General features: G+C 40.7%; 1 protein-coding gene across 4 annotated transcripts in view; it reads right to left on the bottom strand.

Moving 5' to 3' along the window:
* rxfp2a (relaxin family peptide receptor 2a) overlaps positions 1 to 1,949 on the bottom strand; it is a 75,619-nt gene extending 73,670 nt beyond the window's left edge. For 3 of the 4 annotated variants that reach the window (XM_075487500.1, XM_075487501.1, XM_075487503.1), the window contains exon 1: positions 1,622 to 1,949. In XM_075487500.1, coding sequence (XP_075343615.1) covers positions 1,622 to 1,706 — 85 coding nt within the window. In that variant the 5' untranslated portion in view covers positions 1,707 to 1,949. The remainder of the gene's footprint in view (positions 1 to 1,621) is intronic. The other variant, XM_075487502.1, reaches the window with a different exon arrangement.
* Between the last annotated feature and the right edge of the window lie 18,712 nt (positions 1,950 to 20,661).

Below are 20,661 nucleotides of genomic sequence, written 5' to 3'. Positions count from 1 at the left end.
TCACTTTGAAGTATTCCTCTGACTCCAAAAGGTATAAACCCTCTACAATAATCTTTATGGCTGGCTGAATCCGGACTCTTTCTCCTCTGTCTGCCCTCAGTGATCTCTCAGCTGGAAATTGACTGTACGTGAGCCAACTTTCTCTTCTCCCCACAGAAATAAAAGAAACAATGCCTGATCTGACAAAAGTATCGAATTGTCAACTTTTATCGGCTTGTCTACTGTAATCAGGCACACTTGTCTGATTATGTTCACTTACGTGTTTGTCTAAAAGTCTGGAAAGATTATGTAGCAGTCTCGCTGCATTTCAGTTATGTATTTTTTACTTTTAATTGTTCCGGGACTGATCATAGTGAACTGATAATAGAAAAAAATTAAGAAAATTATAAGGTCCATTATACAGTTACTGGATTTTATAAATAGGGACTCAAGTTAAAAAGCAAAAAGGTTAAATGTCTGTTCATGTGGATGTTGCGTGCTCTCATCGTATGTCACTCGCTGATCCTTGAATGAGATTATCTATCTCTTTTTCTTTGTTTGTTAAAATTATTTTTTAACAATCTCTCAGCCTTGGTATTTCTAAGTCTTAACAATGCTTCCAAGGGGTGCCTGACGCAACAAAACTGTATGTTCACAGTAATTGTGATGACATAAAATAACTGAAAACCGGGCACAATGCTTTTGCCTGTAGGTAACATTATATGTTTTGCCAGCATCCAAATGTAGAACCAAAACACAAAGAATGAAAAATAAGAATGATAAAAACCTCGTCTTGAATGACTTCTTCACTTCAGATCACCAGTTTTTGCCCTTGTAAACTCATCCCTCAGTGCATATAAAATAAAATGTGCATCTATGAAATCCTCTGACACAACAGGAAACCTGAGCATGAGGATGACTCACAGAACGGGAGGTGATGGAGGGCATGTGAATGAGGACGAGTAATGGAAATGAAAAAACACAATAATTTAAGATTTTTTTTGTCTTTTTTTAAACACCAGCTTGACCCCCCAACAGTGAATTCTGTCCAACATCATTAATGTTTAAAACATATGACTGTTACTGGATTTTTACTTCTGTCTGGTACAGTTATATTATATTTCAGTGCCAATATTTTGATTGGCCTTGCTAATCTAAACACAACCCAGTCATGTTGAAATGAACTGATCTCAGTCCTTTTCATGCCTTCTCACCTACATCTGTGCAGGACACCAGATAATGCCACATTAATGAGATTAATGAGATTACTGAGATATTTGAGATAACAGAAATGAGATTACTGCCCAAACTCAAATCAATCAGGAGTCAGTGTGTAAGGGGCCAGAGGAGGTTCGTGATACACGAGGAGCCCCTCGCTTATGTACAGTGTTTATTATGGTTTAATTTTTCTGTTTATAGTCGTACTATTGTTTGGCAGAAATGTATTTTCTATGTGGATCAACATTTATTCAAAAAAGCCCCTTGAAGTCAGTCTGGTTTGGGATTAAAATGGTCTTTAACATTGAAAATAATGATGTCAATAACTTAGAATAGCTTAATTATTGATCATCTTCAGAAAAAGCCTCCTTTCCCCCCCTCGAATCATGTGTCGCCTCTGTCCCCCGCCCCCGTTTTTCTTTACCTTTAACTTGAGTTTGGGTCAGGTGGATGAAGAAAATGATGAGAGGTACGTCCATCCAGGAGCTCTGAAGTTTTCCTGCCCTCATATCTCTCGGCGGCAACGTCCGGATCACGGTGTGTTCCCCCCCCCCCCCCCCAGTGAAAACCCGACAGTCGACAGATAAAGCGGTAAGTCCCAATATATGAGAGCAAACCCGACTTTTAGCTGTCAGAAACAGCCAGAAAACAAATTAAGGCTTAACTAAGGGATAAGTTAAACCTGCGCCGGACAAAAGAGACAAACTGGACTGTACAGAGCTCTGTGGTGAGCGCTCTCTCGCTCTCTCTCTCTCTCTCTCTCTCTCTCTCTCTCTCTCTCTCTCTCTCTCTCTCTCTCTCCACAGTCTCACGGTACACTAACCTCCACCCACTTTCATATGCTCCGTATCTTGTTTTTCATTTTACGCTCATTTCTGTCACTTAAAGTGTGAAATGGTCATTTTTTTTTACAGTACCCTCTCATTTGTTCCTCTGGTCATGCGCACTTGCGTCCGATTGCAGGAGTTTGCGGCTGCACCTTATGCATACTGCATGAGAAACTTTTTATTTCACACCTTTCCTCTTTTCTGTTTTTTCTGGTGCCAGATACACTCAATTTACTGCTAAGTGAATGCCTCAGACAGCTGAAACCCAGTAAAGGGGAGGAGGAACCATCATGGAAGAATGAAATCTCTGAACATCATGTACCACAGATACGGTAGAAGTCCTATCAGTGGTTAGAGACGGTCACGGTTGATCTGATAGACAGCATGAAGATAGTAATTAGGACCCACGGTTTAGGTGGAGCATTTTTTACCAGCCTCAGAGTCGGCAAAACCATTTGGAGAGCAGCACAATTAAAGCCAATAAGCTCTGGCAGGTCAGGGACAAAGTTCTGGAGAAGTATAGATTAGAGTTGGGCGATGAAAAAACTTTGAGAAAACTGAGAAAAATATGACACCACAACAAACCTGTCAAGAAAGGGGCAGACCATTTAATCTCAATGACCTGGCAAAGGGGATATTAATCTGAGAGGTAACAAAGAAGCCAAAAGAGCCTCAAAGCTCCAAAGAGGAGACTGGAATCTCTATCTATAGAACCACTTTAAGTGTTATAAAATAATTTTTATAAATAATTAAATATATTAGACCGGGGACAAGAAAAGCCATTACCTAAGGAAACATTTAGAGGGCACATTTGGAACTCACCCAAATTCATCTAGGAGACTCACCAAACATGTAAACCGTTTTTATCATTCGTCTTCAAAGAACATTCTGCATGACAGAGATGGAAATGCACTGTACAGAATAAAAATGAACCGAAGCTCACTGCTGAAGCAAAAACAAGTCGGAGACCAGGCTTCAATCTGATTGAGAGTTTGAGGCATGAGTTTAAGATTGCTGTACAACAGGGAAATTTATCCAACTTGAAGGAGCTGGAGCAGTGCGGTCTCAAGAAAAAAACAATAATTCTGGTGGCTATAAATGCTAGAATGATTTAAATGAATACAGAATACATAACTCAAGAGAAAATTTAATTTTGTTTCACAATTAGTCATGAGACCAGGCTGACTTGAGTGAGAGTTAGGAATGCATTACCAAAATTTTTGAGTGTCTCCAACAAAACAACCCAGACAGCATGTCCATGTGGGGCCCATAAGGTTTAAATTTGGGCTGCAGATAAGGGTCCCACGTGGGTTTGTCTGCAGTTTCCACGGTGGCCTCACCTGTGTTTGCCCATATGGGTTTCAAGTTGCTGTGTGGCTTTGGTTGGACTTTGCATTTAGCAAATGTGAATGTGAACATTCTTTTACTTTGTGTGATGTGTTTTATCTGTATTGCCTTTGGAATAAGGCTTAGGGTAACCCTAACCCCTAACCCTCAAGTTACACTTTGAAATCCATATGGGCAAACACAGGTGAGGCCACTGTGGAAACTGCGGACAAACCCACTTGGGACCCTTATCTTCAGCCCAAATTTAAACCTTATGGGCCCCACATGGACATGCTGGCTGGGAATGGGTGTATAATTCCAAAAAACTTTATCTTTCCCTGTAAGAGTTTTTTTTTTTTTTTACTGAGCACCTAAAGCAAAAGGTTGAATTTTAGTTAGTTGAGCCGTTTGAATGCAGCATCAAAGACATGATAAATAGCACATATCTTGTTTTATTACAAAGGGTAACAATATGTTCAGGGAAAACACAAAGTCACTGCCAAGAAACACAACATGTGCAGATTCGCCAGATCTTTGCATTTTACATTCTAACACTGACTCCATAGAGCAAAGACTTCAAAATGAACTTCAGCCATTAATATTTTGAAAGACCTACCAGGGTTGAACATAACTGGACACTTAATGAATTTTGAAAATTGAAAATTAAAATTTATAACTACATTCACACTGCTCCCCTTCTGTTTTGGAAATGCGATATTTAACAGAGGAATCATTTGAAACAGTCAAAAGATTTATTTTTTTTAAAAATGGAGAAAAAAGAGATCTATTGATGTGAGAGTGTGGAGTCATCTAAAGGAGCAGGAGACAAGTGAGCAGGGTGTGAGACTCGGAGGAAAGTGGGCTTTACAAAAACTTTTCATAAATCATCAACAACTGGCAGAGGCTAGTGTGCGGGGAATGTGCTGGCGCCGTTGAATAAGAGGAGTCACCAAAGCTTTCTCCAGCTCTGCTAGGAAAAGTCTCCTCTTGAAACTCTTCCCCTGATTCCAGGTTGGGTCGATGGCTGTCCACACCACATGTGCGTTCAAAGCTGACACATCAAGGATGTTGTAGAACAGTGCCACAGGCCAGCGGGCTGTCATTCGCTTGCAGGTGTTTATACCAGTAAGCTGCAATAAAAGGAACAATAAATAAGAGATTGGGGACAATGTTGAATCTGTCGTACACAAAATGCTAGGATTCACGTAAATAAAAAATAAATAAAATGCATGATGGATGAAACTTTACATTACCTTATCAAGGCAGTCAACGCCTCCTTTGTTCTTTTTATAGTCCTGGATCATAAGGGGCTTCCTGTCCTCTGTGGTGCTGACAGCGGCGTCTTTGTGTAGCGTGCTCATCAGGATGACATTTCTATTCTTCTTGGGAACATATGACACAAGAGTGTGTCAGTGAAAGCAAGTTTTGATGAGAGTGCCTCTCTTCCTCTGGTCGATACCATTGCAGGGGGAAGTTCAGGCTTGTTCTTCCTCACTGTTCCTACCACGGTGAGCTTTCTTTTCAGCAGCTCCTGACCAAAAACATATGATGTGAAGAAGTTGTCACATGTGATATTATGCCCTTAGATACCGCTTGTCATGTCCAGCACAACACGTATGCCCTGGTTTTTTTCGGCCCTTCCAGTACTGGGTTTACCCATGTATACCTGCATATTCCAGGCATAGCTGCTCCTGGCATCCCATGCTGCCCAGATCTTTATTCCATATTTCCCTGGTTTGCTTGGAATGTACACCTTAGGGATGCACCGATACCGATACTGGTATCGGGCCGATACTGTTCTAACATACTCCTACTCGTACTCGTTAAAGTTAACCGATACCATGAACCGATACCATGAAGACAGCGATCAGAGGGTGTCCAAGTCCTGGGGGGTATTCCTAGAAGCTGGCTTAGCGGAAAGCCTGGCTTATTTAGCTACTTCTGGCTAAATTTAGCGAGAGTTCCGTTCCATAAAGGTGGCTTATTTGAACGCCCGCTGAGTAACCATGGTAATTTATGCTGCTGAACTAGCCTGGTCCCGGGCAGGCTAAAGTTGAAGCTTAGCTTAGCTGCAACTCAAAAAATGTCCGACCGGCTGAAACGGACTCCGGAAAGAAATGTTCACCAAGAATTCTGCGCTCCCGCAACTCACGTCTTGTCTAAAAAACGAAGCAAAAACTGTGGTTATCATATCACCACTTTCACTGTCTCGAAAAATCAATCAGTCGGTGCCAGTGCAACTAAAGAAACGCAACTATACACACGTATTGAACATGAAATTAAATGAGAGAGAACATGGTATTCATTAAAACTAATAAATACCTAACAAACATCCGATCTACACCCACGTAGGACCAGACTCAGAAAAATGGGGGACAGGTAATAATGTTAATAATACAAATTATTGAAAGCTCCTTTCAAAACAGTCAAGGACACTGTATAAACAAGATATTAGATAAAACGCAGGAATTAAAACATCTTACCATATTAAAAATATGACCTCTGTCCTTTCAGGCTGCTGCTCCACATTTACAGTAGCCGATAATGTAAAACAACCTACTGGCTGAAGTATTTGCATTAAGTTCATCATCTCCCTCAGGCTTCCCTAATGTTATCGGTGCACCACACTGTACCCATGTACGCATCCAAGGCAAGGCAATTTGTAGAGCACAATTCGTACACAAGGCAATTCAAAGTGCTTTACAGCTACATAAAACCACAAGAAGGCAATAAAATCATTCCAAAAAACAAAAGAATCATTAATTAATTAATTTAAAAGTGAAGAGTGCAGAAAAAATACTTTCAGGTGTCATATGCACATCTAAATAGAACTGTTTTCAGTCTGGATTTAAACATTGTCACATTGTCCAGGCCCCTGCTGGACCCCTGGAGGCTGACTATGTAAACCGAACATTTTTCCATATCCTAAATGTTCAGGTACACTTGGGGATAATTGTCCATAAACTCTGAACTGGATTTCTCATTTTGAAAAATACCACATCAACCCCTTTGAGTAACGCTGAGCAATGTTACATTTATGCCCTGTGAAAGCTCATCATTGACTCCTATCCTCCGTGCGTACAGATGATCTGTGATGGAGGTCATTTCATTTCCAACATTGAGGCTAAATGGCCGGGATCAGTTCATGATTCAAGGATCTTCCGAGCATCCTCACTGGCACAGAGGTTTGCACAAGAATTTTACTTACCCGAAGGAGTGTACTTTTGAAGTAAGGTGTAGCATAGGCAGAATTTTGGTGATGTAATGAGAGGTCAGGTGTAGAGGTCATCTTAAGGAATTTAAAGTGCTCGTCATACTTTATGATAGATAGCCATATAAGGCACATATTGCATCAAATTGCCAAGTCTTAACACATGTATATCCATCCAAGATTTCTCTTATTCTGCAGGAGAGTTCAATGGTGTCCTGCTTGGGGACAGAGGCTATGCATGCTGGCCGTACCTCCTCACCCCATATCCTGATCCAGGAACAAGGGCATGTATGCACATGCACATGCTACAAGGGCACGGATAGAAATGACCTTTGGCCAAATTAAATACAGGTTCATTGCTTAAAGTTCTCAGGCACCATGGCTGACTTCTGACAGAGCCATCTTAAATTAATAGTATACTTCATATTTGATACATTTTGTCTTATAGACAACTTTTCAGGCTCAAGTCTTTTCTTCGTTGAGTTCTAGTGCCTGAAAGGACTCAGTTTCTCCTGACACAGTGAGGGACCTGTACAGGGACACATATTTCCTTTGATCCTTATTGTTGTGACCTTTGAGTTAGAACTTCTTTTCATCATTTAGCATTGACACAGTAGCAGTTTAAGTCAAAGCAAGTGTAAGAAGGCTAAATGGACAGAGATGATTTATAACTTTCCACACGTTTAGGTCATGGCACCCCACTGTGAATATAAATGTAAAAAACACATTTCTAACACGTTGCATGAACCGTACAATAATGACAAGTTTGAGTTCAAGTTGTGTTGAATTGTTTAATTATTATAACATGTTTCTCAAGCTGTGGAGAGAAAACAGAATTAAATACAGTTCACAACACGAAATTCTCCTTTATCTGAATTTATACTAACATCCATCTCCAGTTTCATAATCTCTAGCTTGATCTTTTTTAGTTTCAGTTTCTTGTATGTAGTTTGGTGCTCTCTTTATTGGACAAACACATTTCTTCAAAGGCTACTTACCACTCTGAAATATTTTCCTGTACTTTACCTTCACCTGCTGCCAGGTACGCTTTTGGCTGTTAAGATTGCTCCTGTTGAGATGTAACAGTGAAAAAATAACATCTGGGTCACACACACAGGATAATATAGTCACAAAGTATGATGATGCATGTCGATTATTGGGTTATTAATAAACTGAGCAGGGTCAGTATATTTGTACTGTACATCTCATACAGAGACAATTCAGCATGCTTTATGTAAACACATTATAACACAAAGAGGAGAGCATAAATACATGAGGACAGTAAAATGAATGTCTAACAATTGACAATGGTATGAAACTTTCATAACTTACGCATTTAGTCTTTCTGCAGTTGTTTGCCATGCCGTTTCTTCGCTTTATTGATCGCAGCTGTATTACCATTTCTGGTGATGACACTTTTAAAATCCTCACACAGCTCCATAAGCATTATTTGTTGAGCTGCCGAAAAAATAACAGTTCTTGTCTCGCTCTCATTTTCACACAGATCTCGGTTTCTCCACCATCCACTCGTCAGGGCTTCTTACGTTCTTCGTGCACTCGCACTTAGCTAGGCTATGTAAGCCTCGCTTGGATTAGCCTCACCGAGATGCAGCTAAAATGTCTTCGAGGAACGACTTGAGGCTTAAATGGAAGATGGCGCTAGTTCAAGCGACGCTTTCCGGCTATAGCCTGGCTTACTTTAGCTACTTTCTAGGAATATCCCCCTGGTGTGCAATATACAACTACACAACAATATTTTTTATCTTATTTACTATATTAATACTTTGTATGTACTCATTTCATAATACAGAGGAAAACTCTATTCCCTAAAAAATTATTTAAAAAAAAAAATCCTCAGAGAACCCATATTTCGCTGTTAACGCAGTTGCGCAGGTGGGAATTATGAGAGTGTGACACATCAAAGGCTGAAGGACAACATGAAAACAGAGAAAGAGCGCTTTCTTGTGCGGAGCAAACCACCAACCACCAGTGCAGAGACTGCCGACAACCCACCACCGAAAGAAAAGAGGAAAAAAAAACTGTCAGCTGACAGTATCATGAAAGTTACCGTCTTATGGCTTCAGTTGGACCGGGGGTGTCAGCAATCCTCAGCCCGAGTGCGTCCTGTCGGGAGAAGTTAGCTAATGCTAACTTAACTGCTAGTTAGCTAATGCTAACTGAACTGCTAGTTAGCTCATTCTTCTGCATTGGACTACCTAAGCATCTCCCACCACGCGATTGAGCACCTTCTTCTTTTCCCCACTACCTGCCTGTGTGAGTTGGTGTTCTCTGCTCTGGTTAAACATGAAGAACAACAGGAGGTTGCGGCTCTCTGTTGAACAGGAGGTGCGAGTGGCCCTCTGCTCAGTGCCACCGAGGATTAAAGAAACCTGCGCGCCCCGACTCACTAATTTGTAAGTAGGCAAAATATTTACAATATTTTCTACAATATCAGACTACAATCGCCAGGCCACATATTGATAATCCTGCTCAATGGGGTTGGATGAAATGTAATGACACATGGCAGGTTTGTTGGACAACTTTGCCTCCAATTGCAGCCAGCTGTCGAGAACTTACAAAGTGTTCATGCAAAAAAGGTTGCAACCATAGATGCAAGTGCTTCCGTTTGGGTCTTTTGTGCACAGAACTATGTGGTTGCACATGTGAATAGAAGATGTAGTTAGATAACAGTTACAGTGACTTTAGTTATCCCAAAGTTGATGGTGTTTTCTTAAAAACACAATTGAAAAATTGCTCATATTTGTTGTGAAACGGACTGTTATTTGTCCATGCTGATATACTTACTGTCATATTGTTGTTCTTGGCATCCAAGTTCTGTGCCTTGTTACAGTTACAAAAAAAACAAAAAATAAAAATCAAAAAAGAATGTTGTTATCGTCTTCTCTGGTTGTACAGTCGGATTTTAGATAGAGCCATGCACCAACTTGCCTGGCTCTGTCTGTCCTGATGCTGTTCTCTGTTGCACTCGCTCTCTTCTATGTCCCTCATTGCTTCTGAGATTAATTTAGCTCTTTCAGGGTTTGTTTTCTTTGTACATAGTTCATTTGTCATTTGTGAAACACTGACTCTCAGTTATGTGCCTTTTTGCTTGAAAATTCATATCCATAGGTCAGTTTATTGGCAGCCATTTTGGAAAAAATGGAGCTGCCACTTTAAATTTCCATATGAAAAATGACTTCATCATAGAAGGAATCACAAATGTAGTGAATGTGAACATTGATTAGATTGTATTGTTTTTTTTAGCACATTCATGCCAAATTTCATGCTTGTGTACTAACTTGCTTGATCAATTCTGTGCAACAAAATCCATTTCTATGTTATTTTTTGGTGGCCATCTTGGAAAATGGCCGCCATTTCAAGTGGCAAATCAGGTGGGTTTCATTGTATTGGTCTTGAGCACACTTATGTTGAATTTCAAGCTCGTATCATAATTTGCATGGTCAATTCTATGCAATAAATCAATTTCTGAGGTCTTTTTTGGTGGCCATCTTGGAAAATGGCCGCCATATCAACTGGCAAATCAGGTGGATTTGATTGTATTGGTCTTGAGCACATGTATGTCCAATTTCATGCTTGTATCATAATTTGCTTTGTCATTTTTGTGCAATAAATCAATTTCTGTGTCTTTTTTGGCAGCCATCTTGGAAAATGGCCGCCATTTCAAGTGGCAAATCGGGTAGATTTGATTGCATTGGTCTTGAGCACATATCTGCCAATTTACACGCTTGTATCATAATTTGCACGATTTTTATTCTAGCCGCTCTACTAGTTCCCCTGGCGTCAGGCTTGTGCGTCCCACCTGCATGGGTTAAGCTCCCCAAGTTGAGGGCTCTGTGAGAGGGTGGGGGGAAGCTGGAGACCCTCGCAGGCGGGCGGATGATAGGCAGTCCGCACCCTCCTGGCGTAGCTCCCTTCTCCTTTCCTGAAGGGCTCTGTCCTAGACATGTTCACAATTAATTTTTTCCAAGTTTGCTGGAGCACTTCCTCCACCCGAGCCAAGCAAGACTGAGGTGACGAGGGGTCTGCTGGGTCCATGTCTGGCCAGATTGTAATGTGACGGGTGTATTTAGTGCGCAAAAGTAGCACTCTCCTTAATTTTACACCAGCAAAACAGGAGCTCTCGTTTTCCATCACCGTCACTCTGAATGCTCTACTGTTTTACAATCTGATAAGTCAGCTTCTTTCATCAAATTTATAAGGGAAATAAAGTCAAATGAAAACATTTACAGTACCAAATACAATATTAATTACTTAAAAACAACTAATTTCTCTATGATACATTTATTTTGGCATAATTTCCATTGCTAGGTTTGTGCAGTGTTGAGAACAAACAAATTTATTTACTTAAGGACATTATAGGATGAACAATAATTGAATAAATCCATAGAAAATACTGTCATTATGCCATCATTAAAACTGGATTTAAAAGATAGATTTATCTCTGTACAAACAGCTAACAACAAAGAGGAAAACTTTTTTTTCCCCCCACAAGTCAGCTTAGGAAATACAGCACATGGAAAAAAAAAATGTGTATAAGCTATTATTTTTTTTTTAATTGCATAGACAGGGTTAAATATTTTTTGTTTCTATTCAATCCATTCCTTGCCTTCAAGTTGAGCTTTCTGGAGATCACAGCGAAAGAGGAAATTCAGCTTTGAATATTTGCATACTGGAAATGTGATGCAACTATGCTTTCAATCTTTTTCAGCTCGTGGTTCACGGGCCATCTCTACCCTCCATCTCATTTACGCCTAAGAACAACAAGAAAACTAAGAGGCTAAATCAATTTAAATGAGTCACAATGATGGAATATACATAACTTTTTACTGATGCATTTAACTACATTTCAATGAGGCATATCAATTTCAAGTCTCTGTAGTGCAGCATCTGGAGTACATAAGATTTTACTGACTAACACTTGTTTTATTTTTCTGCAAAATACGTGACCATAATCATGAATGAGTCATAAATGGATGGAAGCCTGTTCGCTCATGTCACAATGACAAGTGATTACAGACACATGATCCCAAAGGAACGCTCTGAAATTTCTCTGTGTACTTCCTGTGGGTTTGTGCTTCTCCTTTCAAATGAGAAAGCTTTGAAAACAATGGATTGATCTAAATTTTATGTCATTTAGAGACTTGTTTTTTGTTGTCAATGATCTAATGCATCCATTCATACAGAACTTCTTATATATACATGCATATGTACTACAAAACAAATCCTTCCAGTTAATTGAGTTAAATTTTTAATTAATTTAATGTCATATGATAAGGAACTAAATATAGAACCACAGCGATAAGATTTCTTTTTGTCTTTGCATGTAAAACTGTTTTGCTTTCAATATGATAAGCGTTAAATGTTCCCTAGTAGTGATTATCTGGGCAGCTGTTTTCATTTCAGAGTTCATAAGACTATCTTGTTTCAGTTAACAAAGACCAGTCTAAGATTTTTATTTATTAATGTTCCAAACGAACCACAACAAGAGAGGAAAGACTGCTTATACAAACTGGGACTTGGAAACTGAATTCCAAGCAAAAATATTTGGATGCCTTCATCCAGCAATTTTATCTGTATCGTTGTTTCACTTTTCCTCATAGGACAGGAATTGTCTCACCAGATGGGTTGTGTATGGGAAAAGAAAAAAAAAAAAAAGTCTTAAGCCAGGCTTGATTGCAATTTTAGATGCCAGACAAAAAAGGAAATTAGTAGGGCCCTAACACAGAAGCAACACTATGTGCTGTTGTGTTTTCATTTGTAGAAAAAGTTTTGCACAGAATACTGTTACCATTCTTGGGCAATGTCAACATACTCCTCAGAGAGGCGTTTCCACGAAGGGAAATTCTGACATGCGCTTTATTTGTATCATGCACTGTCAAGTTCTCCTCGCTCCTGTCAGTTTTAAACTGCAGTTTTCCCCACTTGAAAAGGCAGCTTGCTTCAAAAGATCTAACTGGGATTCACTCAATGACCGAGATCCAGCTTTCCTTTCTCTTTATTTTGAAAGTCGTCAAGGTCATACACAGGTGAAAAACCTTAAACACAAATAGAAGATCAAGAAAATGTACCCCAAGAAACCATAATCAATCGACATAACCCAAAATCAAATTTTAAATTAAATTTTAAACTACTAGAAATTAAGCTTGAAAATAAGTAGTAAATACCCATATTTAAAGCACCCAAAATAAATTAAATACGTTTTAAAACACTGTTCAGTGATGATTTTAACCTTACAAACTTAACAGCCTTTACCGTAAATACACAAAATCACATTTAGCATATTACTTTTTTAAAATACATCACATTTTTAACTGTACTTTTTACCCACATGATATTAAATATATGACATTTTCATCACATCACATTTAACCTGAATTACATCATATGATTAGTCCATAGCTCACCGGCTCCTTCTTCCTTCTTTGAATGCAAGCTTTAATCCTGCAGTGTCCCTTTTCCCAGTCCAGATTCTCCAACCATTGTCTCCCACACTACTCTCCCCTCACTGACCTGTGAGTGTCTCTAAATGGCCCTAATTACCAGATCGCCCCCACCTGGTGCACTCAATCTGCTGCCTTGAGGCTGGGAGACACACCGAGACCTGATGCACTCAGGCAGAGGGGGCGCGGCCTGCTGCTCATCTGAACATGCACACAGTAGAGACCAATTTCATTAGTTTTTGCTCCTCCACACTAAGAAGCACTTGTTCACAATATTTCCAGTGGTATTTGTCAGCTAAATTATGGCGAAATAAACAGAAAGATACATTCAGATGAAGGAGGAGAGGGGGATAATGGTCATAGGAAGAACCCATTCGAGTTTGATGCTCATCAAGGTCACTTTGCTGTAAAATGTGAGGTAATGAAATTAGCATTAGTAGATTCGTTGTGAGCCCACCTTCTTTTAATACACTGCAGTACATTGATTTCACAGAAGAAGAAAAAAATAGGGCAGTGAAGAAAATCTATTTTGAAAAGCATTTTGACCACGCAAAATAAAAACCGGTCTAAAGTATCCCACTGAGAAATTCTCTGAGCTGCTGTTCAACCTCCCAATGTTTGCAAAAGACACTGAACCTTTCCCTTCACTTCCTCCGAACTCCCAAAGCCAGTGTTGTCTCCCTCCACCAACCATCAGTAAAGCCATCTTTGAGAAATCTAATAAACTGCATTTCAAATTCAAAATCATCATGTGAACGACTGAAATTAATGCACAAAAACTGTTTGTTATAACACTATTGTGCCAGTGTTGTGAAAGGTCAGCCGTGTCTCATTAGATAGGGTATTACTGTAATCACAATCAAAGTCATGATGTGTGTTATTAACACACAGCAACAACAGGATAACACCCTGTCCTTTTCTTTTACCCTAATCCCAACCATTTGCTGTATCATTTTAATGACAAAAGGCACATGAAAGCCTAAAATATACAGGAAGTTGTTACGACTCAGAGTAGGTAACATAAAAATGTGTCAAGATGGTAGATTTGGAGTTAAAAGGGTTCATTATACAACTGAGGAAACCAAAATCCAAGGTGACTCACAAAATTGAGACAGGAGGTGCAACTCAAACCAACAAAGAATCAAAACAAAAGAAATCTTTTTTTAATATTAGAGGGACTTGTCTGAAAGGAAGCTGCACACATCCAAAGCTTCCTCGGTGAATGAGTCCTCCTCAGAGCCTTTTAAAGATGCAGGTGTCTGTTATTGGTCCAGTGGAGGGGGGCAGGCCAAAGGCTCCAAACAGACAATCCTCAATGTGTGTTGCCGCACTCAAATCTGCATGGAGGGAGGCTGCGCCACATCCTCTAAGGCCAAGGGCCATAACTCACAAGTGGCATACTATTCATGCCCATTTCCTTAAAGCTATGGTAGGTAATCCTAGAGAGCTAGCAAGAGAGCTAGCAAGATTCGAAAGTGTCCACTCCTCTAAGCTCCACCCCCCCCTCCCCATTCCGTCAGTGCTTCATCCAAAGCCGGTGGAACCGCATGCGCACATGGAGCAGGGAGCCGGCAGAGGGGGGCGTAGGCAGAAAGCAGAGGCAGCTTTTTCTCAGTCCTGCAGCTGCCACAGAGGTCTGATTATTTTCGTCCCTTTTTCTAAATACATCTTGTGTAGATTTCTCTCAGGATAGACGGACCATTTCACCCAGTATTACAAAATGTGTTTCTGAACAGGATTACCTACCATGCCTTTAAGAGCTTATTTGTGAAGGGGAGTCTGCCCTGAATATATTCTGCCCGGCAGCTTATATTCTACTTCTTAAAAATGAGCATTACATGGGTTTTTTAAAACAGCAAGTATCTTTGTAGACAAATATCTGCATTAATCATCTTGCTATTCAGTGTTCTTTGAAACAACCTTAGGGCTACACAGCTGTTCAGTCCTAATCCCTTGAGTTCCCTTCGCATTGTGGGTGTGGAAATTAGTGATGTGTCGGTCGCGAACGATCCGGCTCTAAGAGCCGGCTCTTTCAAGTGAACGACAGGAACCGGCTCCACAATGGGAGCCGTTTTGGGATCCTATTTGGGAGCCGTTTTTTTTTCTTTCAGTATCTCTCCGCCTCCCTGTCGTTGCACTTGTGCTCTGCAAGTGCCACAGAGCCGACAGTTTTTTCCCCACATCGTGTCTCTCCCCTTTCCCTCTCCCTCTCCCTCTCCCTCTCCCTCTCCCTCTCCCTCTCCTTGCGCGTTTTGCTCTGCTTCTGCCAGTGCTAGACGGAGTTTTTTTCCTCAGTCGGTGCCTTAATGTCTCCACTGCCCTCATGTCAAGCGTGTGCTCCACACATCTGACCAATCACACGCAGCTTTCAATTAATAAGGTGACGGGAAACACTGAAAAAAAGTTTGTCCACTTTTTTCCTTTCCTCTGCTGTCCTGTGTCAAGCTTGTTTGTATTTATAACTGTTTAATTTATTTTAAGTTATTTTTGTGGAAGTGGTGCTATTTTGTGATAATTTAATTGGTTATAATCAAACTTTTATTTATAAAGCATTGTTATGCCACATTTTTACTCATCATAAGTGCTTAACAATGTCAATAATGAAACAAAATGTTATAAAATTAGGTTTAAGCTATTAATTAATTATGTAAAAAATATATATATGGGGAGCCGAAAGAGCCGGCTCTCCACAGTAAGAAGAGCCATTAGAGCCGAATCTCGAAAAAGAGCCGAAAATCCCATCACTAGTGGAAATGTTCTCACTTTCACGATTAAACATAGCCCTGAGTTCTACTGTTATTTTTCTGCGATTTGATTCCAAACGTGTAAGTGATCGCCGATCACGATCAGTTAGGATTTTTTTCTGACCACATTTCTCCCTCGAAGATGATGGTTCCCCACTATCCTTCCAGTTTTTAATAATGCATTGGATAGTTCTTAACCCAATTTTAGTAGATTCTGCAATCTCCTTAGAGGTTTTCTCTGCTTGATGCATGCCAACAATTTGACCCTTCTGAAACTGTCAGAAAGGGTGGGTGTGAGGAAGGATGCGGATGCAGACTTTTCAAAAAGAAAACTTGATTTGTTTTCACAAAAAAAGGTTTTAAGATGTCTGGCGGGCGGCCAGACATCTGGTGACGTGGCAGAGGCGGCCAGAAACTGTCCGGCAGGCGGCCGGATATCCGACGACGGGGGAGCCCCCCCATTAAGGGATGGATCCCAGACATCCCAAAAATCTGTGGGTGGGAGGGGCTCGCAACTGTGGGTCCAAGGGCCGGGGCTCCATGAGCTCTGTGGCAAAGTCAGGCCCTCTGGCCTCTGTGGCAAAGTCCGGGCCAGCTCTATGGGCTCTGTGGCTGCTGGGTCCTGGGGCTGCGGGTCCTGGGCGACAAGGGAGGAGTTGTACAGTGCTGCCACCTTTTCAGGTTCCATGCCAAAAATGGCCATCATGGCAGCATGCTGAACACCTCGTGCCTCCTCCGTGATGTGGGACACATCCAGCGCCCACGTTTGGAGTGGCCTCTGTGACAAACAGTCAAGGATTTTATTGGCCACATCCAATTTCCTCCAGGCATTTTTCTCCAGCCCCAAGGAGAAGAGTTCCCCAACCAGCTCCCAAAAAGAGTCTGCCGCATCCATTTGTGGTCAGATCCTTCTGTCAGAAAGTGCGGGTGTGAGGAAGGATGCGGATGCAGACTTTTCAAAAAGAAAACTTGATTTATTTTCACAAAAAAAAAGTGTTTTAACAGAAAGCGCAGCTGAGCCGGATATAAAAAAAAAAAAAACTAAACAAGACTGTGAAAACAAAACATGACTGTGACAATAAACAAAAGACTTGACTTGGCATGAAAATACTTAGCTTGACTGTGACAAGGACCATGGATGACGGAGAAAGGATCTGACTATGAACATGGAAAGACGTGGAGACTAAATACTGTGGAGGGTGATTAGTGATAGAGTGCAGCTGATGGGGAAAACACAGGTGAGGGAAGTGAGGCTGATGGCAGGGCAGGAGAAAGAAGGTGGCATGGCAAGGCAGAACTAAAATGACAACCTGAACCTAAAACTTAAAACAAAGACATGGTAAAAACTAAGAACTAAACACAAACTAACAACATGGCAAGAACCCACAGACATGACAGAACCCTCTTGATCCTTGAACACAGTCCAGGCAGTAAGTACATATTCTTTTCAACATCCATCCATTTTCTATACCCGCTTAATCCCTCGGTGGGGTCGCAGGGCGGCTTGAGCCTATCCCAGCGGTCATCAGGCGAGAGGCGGGGTACACCCTGGCCTGTTCGCCAGTCCACCACAGGGCCACACAGAGACAAACAACCACACACATGCTCACACTAACTAACTCCTAAGGACAATTTTAGAGACACCAATTAACCTAACATGCATGTTTTTGGACAGTGTGGGAGGAAGCCGGAGTAACCGGAAAGAACCCACGCATACACGGGGAGAACATGCAAACTCCACACAGAAAGGCCCCAGCTGGGAGTTGAACCGGGAACCCTCTCGCTGTGAGGCAACGGTGCTAACCACCACATCGTGCAGCCCTCTTTTCTACATGTTTATCATATTATAGTTCTAAGTAACAACACAATATACTGACTTGCATAATGAATGCTTCACAGTGTTTACAGGCTTTAACAAGCAGCAAAGTTCAGATAACAATAATTGACATCCAGTTGAAATGCCACTAGTACAGATACACACTTATCAGCTCCATCTGAGGTCAAGAATTTAGTCTTGCTTGAACCAACAAATATGTCACTTTACTTGTTTGAGGTCAGCAGAGTTCTTTCCCCTGAAGGGAAATGTTGTCCTCTCAGCTCTCAGCTTATTATGACCTCGCCAAAAGAAATATATTTTTCTCTTCTCTCAGCCTCCACAAAAATAAGAAGGAAAAAGAAAAAGAATAAAAAGAATCATCCTAATTTCCTCAAACTGTGTTATTATTACTTGGGATCTCTAATTTATCAAGTCAAGCACAGTAAAACACATTTTCAAAAAGAGACATGACAGCACAACATTTGTAAAATTCAACGTGCCGTGCATTATTTCTGAAAGTTGCAAAAAGTCAGAAGACCTTTAAAGGGGCACTAGGTAGCATTTTTACCTAAAATTATAGCCTTCAGGAGTTTACCCAAGGTTAAACAAGTCAGTAGTAAGCGAATGAAGCCTGTCTCCCAACAGGGGTATGTATGCTGAGAATCCCATATGTAACTTCGGCAGGAGTGACCCGCTTCTGAAGTCTCGCGATGCGCGAGAAGAGTTGTTTGTGTTTACGGCACTTAGCTAGGTACTGTATGCTAGTTGTAGCTGTAGGCTATGTGTTCGCTTGCGTTGAAGAGCCAACTCCAAGCGTTTCATATTCTGCCTTTCACAGACTGAATATGAAACGTTCGATGTTGGCACTTCCCATCTTTGTGAAATTTCTCCAAGCGTGATCTTGTTCATCTACCATAGTGACCTGCGTTTTAGATCGTAAAGAGACAGGTTAGCCTGGCCCTTCTGATGATGGTGCTCTAATTCCTCCTGAGTTTAAGACGTAGCCTAGCTTCAGAAATACACGGACTGACCTGATTGGAATAAGAATAGCGTTTTGATCCAAACAAGAATTGTTATCTACACATGAAAATGGATTCATTTGTTCGGATTATGATTGTAATCGGAATAGTGTAGAGCTAGTCTGCGTTTATTGCGGCGTGTATGTTGGTAGTGCCTTCGCATCTGTCTAAGATGTAACTTAGACAGGTGGGCATTTTTACGACAGTGTAGAATTTCAGGTTGACCAGTAGAGATCGCTATACTGCCGCTATACTACCTTGTATCCCTTTAAAGAGCTGGGAATCCTCACACATGCTGAATTGCCAATGGGACACACATGAGTCAAAGGTTGTCTGTGAGTTCCCATCTTTCTATTTTTGTGCACAATTTAATATAAAACAAATAAACCCCCTGAAGGTTGTAACCAATGCCACTTTGCTAGAAAGCTGGAATGATGAATCTGTTTTTGAAGCCAATTAATTATGTTCTAATTTGTTCAACTTTTCTGAAGAAGGTGACTTTTTAAACAAAGGCTACACTAAAATACTGATCTTTCAAGAGACACCCCTTACTGACAAATTCAGGTCAAGTATCATCATGAGAATAGTCCATGAATACTTAGGCCTAACGGTGAAGTAATCAAAGTGGCCTTTCAGGAGCTATTGGTCTCATTTTTACCTGGTCTTGAACAAGGTAGATGTGGTGTTTTGGTTTTTTTTGACAATCACCAGATTGTAACAAAGATGTGACAGCAGCCAGGACTGTGCAATACACATCCTCCATTCTATGAAAAAAATCTTATGAATTAGATTAGTCACTTAGCCTTTAGTTGACTCAAACAAAGAGAGCAAATTTATTAGATTCGTAGTAAGCCATACGTACAAGTCAGTATAACTTTTTACCCAGTCATATCCAAATGCTTGTCGTTTCTGAGGGTTACCAAGAATAAAGATGGCTAAGTCAATTTCAACTCCTTAGTAATGCACACTGTTCATGCACATGTATTGTGCAGGGCAACTGAGGGAGCAAATGAAGAATTATCTCTTTGTTTTTTGGGTGTTTTATTCTGTTGCAGATCTCAAAGGTGAGTTTGAAGCAGCTATGGTTTCCAAGTTCAACATCTAACCGGTATTGAGCTTGTCTTGACACATTCTTGACCTCACAAAGTCTTGGGCCTGTTGTGGCCCCGAGGCAGTACTTTAGCTGCACAGAAATGTTGTTATCTTTGTTATGCTTATGCCTTTGGCAGACACTTTTATCCAAAGTGACTTAAAAATGAGGATATAACAATGCAGCTAACATCAAAGCTAACAATAGGCTACATAGAAGGAAAACCACTAGTCAGACTCTGTCAGAGGTGACAGTGTAGAAATAGAGTGCAGGCATAGATGGAAGTACAGAAAGATAAAGTTTAGTAGAGGGTACAGGGTAAGTGCTAGGATATGAGATGCTCTCTGAAGAACTGGGTCTTCACAAGTTTCTTGAAGATAGACAAGGACGCCCCTGTCCTGGTAGCGCTCGGTAGGTCATTCCACCATCGTGGAACGACACATGAAAAGAGTCTGGATTGTCTTAAGCGTGGTGTAAGCACTGCTAGACAACAATCCTTTGACAACCTGAGTGACCAAGTCGGGACATAAACCTTTGCGAGAGGATTCAAGTAGACTGGAGCTGTTCCATTAAGGACTTTGTAGGCTAACATCAAGTGACTTGAATTTGATGCGGGCGACTAAGGGTAGTTAGTCACCCCCCACTTCACACCGGTGAACATCCAGGGATTGGACATTGAGATGGTGGAGAACTACAAATGTGACCCGCTCTGGCGAAATGAGTCGGAAGTCGCAACGTTCTATTTTGAGGTACGGGGAGATAACGTGAAAAAACAATGGATTAAAAAAAAAATTTTTTTTTAGCTAATTTCAAAGAATAGACATTAAAAAACAATCTCCCAAAGTTGTATAGTCCATATAATTGAGGAAAGGCATGTAAATGACAATTCAAGTTGACTTGCAAGTTGTATTAAATGCGTTAAAATTTAACAGGTTGAACAAATTCATCGACTCCTCTCCCGTTAACGTCT

The sequence above is a fragment of the Odontesthes bonariensis genome, chromosome 16, assembly GCF_027942865.1.
Source record: "Odontesthes bonariensis isolate fOdoBon6 chromosome 16, fOdoBon6.hap1, whole genome shotgun sequence".
NCBI lineage: Eukaryota > Metazoa > Chordata > Actinopteri > Atheriniformes > Atherinopsidae > Odontesthes > Odontesthes bonariensis.
This window is presented reverse-complemented; position numbering and strand designations above follow the sequence as displayed.